General features: G+C 36.1%; 1 protein-coding gene across 2 annotated transcripts; it reads left to right on the top strand.

Moving 5' to 3' along the window:
• The first annotated feature begins 478 nt into the window (after positions 1 to 478).
• On the top strand, positions 479 to 4,406 carry LOC114739842 (putative Myb family transcription factor At1g14600). 2 transcript variants are annotated; one of them, XR_003739644.1, is made up of 7 exons: positions 479 to 845; positions 992 to 1,068; positions 1,173 to 1,209; positions 1,634 to 1,802; positions 2,042 to 2,291; positions 3,078 to 3,356; positions 3,883 to 3,937. XR_003739644.1 is itself a non-coding variant. In XM_028927932.1 (6 exons), exons 1-6 carry the CDS (start codon positions 719 to 721, stop codon positions 4,111 to 4,113), a joined length of 891 nt encoding a protein of 296 aa, XP_028783765.1. In that variant the 5' UTR covers positions 480 to 718; the 3' UTR covers positions 4,114 to 4,406. The 2 variants fall into 2 exon arrangements, 1 of the variants encoding a protein (XP_028783765.1); XM_028927932.1 differs by lacking the exon at positions 3,078 to 3,356 and having other exon boundaries at positions 480 to 845; positions 3,883 to 4,406.
• The last annotated feature ends 1,039 nt before the right edge of the window (positions 4,407 to 5,445 follow it).

Here is a 5,445-nt window from a genome sequence, read left to right as displayed (position 1 = left end):
TCATCTGGGCACAACGCATACCTGAAGAGTAGATGGGAATCATAGACCCACTTGAGCTTGTATCTTTATTTCCTAAAATTGTCCATAAACATTCCAACTAGACATTATAAACATCAATTATACAAAAATGGGTAAGAAACCGTATGCTATACTTTTTCATTTTCATTGAGCTCCATGCAAATATATAAAGTCTATTCTAATTTATTTAAAAAAATTGAATTTTTATGAGATGAGAATAATATATGATTTTTATTATTTTAGGCATTAAAATAAATGACTTCCTAATTTTTATTGGTTATTAATTACACAGCATGTAATAATTATAACTATTGCTGGGGGGAAAAGGTCTCTGGAATTCACCAAAAAAATGGCAATTGTTTTATGACTTTTAATGGCCTTGGCAACGCTACCAGGTGGGGTTAGAAAGTTGAAACAGTAGGAGCAGCAGGTATAATCAGGGAGACTCCTCCATTTGCAGACCCTTCTCACTCTCTCCTCGCTTCGTCCTTTCCTTTTCTCTCCTGATTTTCCCCCTTCTCTCTCCTCGATTTTCATCCCCCTCTCTCTGCTTTCTGCTCTATAAATAATCACAGGCGCATGAGATCTTTACTGGACGAATAGCTAGCGTCTTCAACAAGGTTTTGGAACGTCAGAACAAGGGATTCGGATTCTAAAGTAGCTGTAGTTTCTGTATTTGTTGCAGATCGAGAGAAAATCCATGGGCAGCTGTGGAAGGGAAGGGTCAGTGAGGCAGTATATACGATCGAAAGTCCCTCGTCTAAGATGGACTCCTGAACTGCATCGCTGCTTTGTTCATGCCATTGACACCCTCGGAGGTCATCACAGTGAGTCTCTTTTGCGGTTTTGCCTTGCCTCCTCTTTCAGTCTTTCTCTAGCGCTTCCGCTTTTGATTTCTGTGTTCTCAGTTTTTTTCCCGAGTCATAGTCGTCTGCATTTGATGAAATGACTTCTCGTTTCTGTGGTTTTGTAGAGGCGACGCCTAAGCTTGTTCTTCAGATGATGGATGTCAAAGGTCTCACTATCTCACACGTGAAGAGCCATCTTCAGGTTGATTTCCTAGTACTGTGGTTTTACCGGGTGATGGAATCATGCTTAACTTTTTTTTTTTTTTGTGGTGTTTACTTGATGTTTTGTTGTTGTTTTTAAACCAGATGTACAGAAGCATGAGAAGTAATTTGGGCAGACAAGGTACTATAAGTTGTGTTGCTATCATGCTGCGTATGATTTTTGCTTTGAAAGTAGGACTTTTTTGTGTATCGTACATTAAATACTCGTTTCGCTTTGCACAATAAAAGAAGACGATGATGAGATCTCTATCTATTACCGTTTCCTCTAATGGCACGTATTCGGATTCAAAAGCAAAACCTGAGAGGTAGCATTTATGAACGAGTTTGGGAAATCTGCGTCTGCATTGCTCATTTATTAGTCCTTTTAATTCCTTTTTTCATTTGGTTGATGCCAAAAGAGACATGGAGAGAAAGAGGGAAACCAGTGTACTTTTGAATCCTTTCTTGATGAAAAACTTGGATGAAACCCAAAGCTTTTTACCCTTGCAACTTCTGTGGGGTTTTTCATCTATGCATCCTTAATAAATACTCGTGTACTGTAACAGATGGGAGTTCGAGCCACCATAGAAAGCAATCTTTTGAGGAACATGATGATGGGTGTGTTGATGAAGTGAATGATGCAGATGCTGGTAGAGCTATTATTCAACGATGTTCAAAATCCATGAGGAAAGAATCAGACTCCCCCAGGAGCTACAGTGATTTCTCACCTAAAAGGTCAGCTTAGCTTCATTATTATAAATAAATAGATGTTATGATGTTTTTGACATGATAACAGACTTTTCTTGTGTCAAGAAAAGTGACGGGGGGAAGGAAAGAGAAGAAAAAGAAGAGAGAAGAGCCTGGGAGGGTTTTGCTTTAACTCAGAATTTATAATTCTGCGTGTGAAGTGACTTTTACTTTTGTATGCGTGGTTTTTGAAATTCCTTTCCGTCTGGAATCTCTTGGGTGGTCAGAGCGAGAATGGAGACGAGGAGTTGCATATCAGTAGCAGAGAGGCAAAGAACATGTGAAGCAGGAACAGTGGCGAGTCCGTACAGCTTTTATGATTATGTGCAGGTAACGGGTGAGCGCAAGGGAATAAAGGAGGCTTCTTCTTCATCTTCTGCTGCTGCGACAATATCAATATGGCAGAATCAACCCTTCTCTCTTCTGCCACATTTTCCTAACCTCACTTCTTTCCACCAGCAATCTGATTATCCTCAGGTACTCATGCCAACACGAATTCCACCCTCTTTCTCCCCTTTTACTTTTTTATTATTTGTTTTTGACTATGAAATGAGTTAAATACGATAAAAGTCAGGCGGCACCGAAATGTCGAATCAGGTTTTGCTTCGGTCCGGCGGTTCGAAGCTGTCTAACAAACGTGTAAAAACCGATCAAGGATAAAACTAGTAGAAATTAGTCAGAGAATCCTGCCTCGTCTGATTCAAAAAGTATTCTTAAAATTTCGTGGATATTACATGATATATTTAACAAATTACAGTCAAAAGTTCTGACTCCGTCCTCTCGTTCGTTCCTTTTGCAACCCTTTCTATAAAGAATTATATGCAAGTCTACTTTTTTTTTTCCCCCTCCCATATGAAGTTACGTATTTATTGAAAAATCTATATAATAAATAAATTCAACCTAATTTTATGATATATTTTACGAGGTTTCACAACCTTCATTATTCATGGAACATATTTAAGTTGTATGGTTTGATGTGATAATGTATTAATTATTGTAATATTATGTTAGGGTTTGATTATTATTTGGCGAGAAACGCTTTAACCATAGCTTTAAATCTTTACCTCTATATTGCCAAATATATGATAGGTTAAGGAATCATACTCAGATATAAATGTGAAAATAAAATGAACTGATTATGGCATTATTTGTTGGTGCTGAGATGATGAAATGGAAACACTAATCTTGAGACTATTGGGGTTTTTTTACGCTTTTTTTTCAAATGCTGTAAACTTTTCCTGATCCCGTTTTTACATCTTAAAGGGGAAACCATTACTTTCGTCCCAGCTACCTTGTGCTTTTTCTGTGTTCATATGCTCCAAAACTTTGGGTCCAAAAGAGGAGGCAAAATACTTCTAAGCTTGCAAACTTCTCACAAGTTCATACCAGATGCTACGCTCTTTCTTTTCCCTATAAAATGTTCCACCCTGCATTTTTCTCTCCCGTTGAAAGTGAGTGAAGGTGGCTCACTTTTGATGCCTTTTCTGTTCGTATTTTAAGAAAGTTGGTTCATTCAGAAGAGCTTACATCAGTATGCAGAAGGTAAGAAAGATTGTAAAGTAGGAAAAAAGAGGCTTACGGGACATGCATAGGCCAAGTGCTAGAAGTCTCGCGACGCTAATTTTTTGGATTATTTATGCAGTATATCAAATTTAAAACAACGAATTTAGTACTTAAGTTAATAATGAATATTATAACTAATTAGAATGCTAAATTAATCTGATGTACTAGTATGTATAATCACATTTAATAATTTAAAATAAAAGATTTGTGGGCTTACGTTGTAGTAAATTTGTCATCGATGAGTCGTATATTTATTGGCAAGATGAAATGAGCATGATGGTAATAGGATTACCCAACATTTACTGGCCGCTGTCATATATCATAATGCCCTCTATTTTGGACGCTTTTAAGCGATCGGTGGTCCTCTCAAATTATTGGGAGCAGGGACCCTGCAATGGCTTGGTCAAAATGGCCGTTTGCTATTATTGCCCTTATTCAGACAAAAAGCCTAAGATGCCAGTGATAGTAATTGTGAGTTGTAATATTTGTTTGGATGGATTGGCAGGGCAGCGGATTAGGTGGCGGAAATGTTGGTTCAGGGGCGAAGAATGAAGATGCAGAAGAAGGGTGCGAGCTTTCACTATCCCTCTCGCTGCCAAACCAATCCTCAAAGAGGAGCAATAATACAATCACTAACAACAGTGAAATGAGTGAGGCCATGTCGTTCATGTCTTGTTCTTCCTGCGGCAAAGATACTATTAACTTGGACTTGTCCATAGCCCTATGTGGCATTTGATTTTGTTCTTCAACTCTCTAACTATTAAAACCGAATGTTGTGCTTTATTTACGCACCCGCGCTATTCCTCCTTCACTCACTCTCTTTGCCTTTAAAACGCCTTCTAATAAACCCGGGGACCGTCAGTGTAAATGGCAGCCCAATACTAGACCGGCCCAATACTCGATATGGGCTCTCTTGCGTTTGTTAACATTTATGCTGCTCTGTGCCCCCTTCTTGCACACTAACCAGCAGATCATGTGAACAGTTGCCAAAAAAAAAAGATTATAAAAACAACAAAAATTGTACGATTTCAGCTAAAGTGACGATCTGCTCCCAAAGGCATTATTAACAAGCAAATTGAAAAAAAGAATTCAAGAATTTCCTTCGTAGTCTTTGCTCTCGTCTTGTTCATTTTAATTCCGTGCTTTATATGAGATGTTTTCAACGAATGTTTAAATGCTTTGCATTCTAACTTCTCTCTTTAAACTCAATTTTTGTCCCTTAGGCATCTTCGTTATTTTAACCAGGCTAATGTAGATAAAAAGCAGTGTTATGAATATTGCAATTATGACTTGTTGTAATATGGATAAAAGAGCAGCCTTTTCAAATTTCAATTCACTGTTAAGTTTAGTTACATTATCTTCTGACTCCCAAGTAAGTAGCTTTCTAGTATTTATTTTTAACTTCAAAACTTTCAAATGATTTATGCCATTCTAACGCTAAATTGAGTTTTTCATGGTTAAAAGTCCATGGATGAAAGGGTGTCCTTGCATATTTAGTAAGTTTAAGTTTACATTTAAATTTTAATGAAATGGTATTTGTTGGCTTATCAGCGAATTTTATTGTTTTATTTCATTTTTTGTTTGTTTATACACACACATTTGTTTTCAATTAAGGGGGTGTTTGGATGCTTTTGAAAATCATTTTTCTATAAATCAATACAAATTTTTCACATATTTACTTTATATATTATAAAAGTATTTTTAAAATTATAATTTTTTAAAGAAAAATAGTAAAAAAAGACTGTTGAAATAGAAAAATTACATATAGAGACCGGTTTGTAAAAATTATTGTCAAAATTTATATTTTTATCGTCAAAACTCAAACTAATATTTCACGAGTTTTTATTTATAATTTTTCTATTTTCTTAGTATTTATTTTGCCATTTTCTCTTGTTTTTACCTCAAATAAAAAAAGTGTTTAGATTAAATCAAGATTATAATTTTAAAAATGTTTTTATATTATACAAAATAAACATGCCAAAGAGTTTCTCTTATTTTACGAAAAAGTACTGCTAGCCTTCTGTGTGCTTTCGAACACTCCCGGCAATCAGGAAAGCCAACCAGAAAC

The sequence above is a fragment of the Neltuma alba genome, unplaced genomic scaffold, assembly GCF_004799145.2.
Source record: "Neltuma alba isolate B1F8T4 unplaced genomic scaffold, ASM479914v2 tig00002944_pilon, whole genome shotgun sequence".
Classification (NCBI taxonomy): domain Eukaryota; kingdom Viridiplantae; phylum Streptophyta; class Magnoliopsida; order Fabales; family Fabaceae; genus Neltuma; species Neltuma alba.
This window is presented reverse-complemented; position numbering and strand designations above follow the sequence as displayed.

Coding starts and splice junctions, on each gene's coding strand:
- LOC114739842 (XM_028927932.1), top strand. CDS start 719: ATGGGCAGCTGTGGAAGGGAAGGGTCAGTGAGGCAGTATATACGATCG. Junction 1,069..1,172: donor ACGTGAAGAGCCATCTTCAG/GTTGATTTCCTA, acceptor TTTTTAAACCAG/ATGTACAGAAGCATGAGAAG. Junction 1,210..1,633: donor AAGTAATTTGGGCAGACAAG/GTACTATAAGTT, acceptor GTACTGTAACAG/ATGGGAGTTCGAGCCACCAT.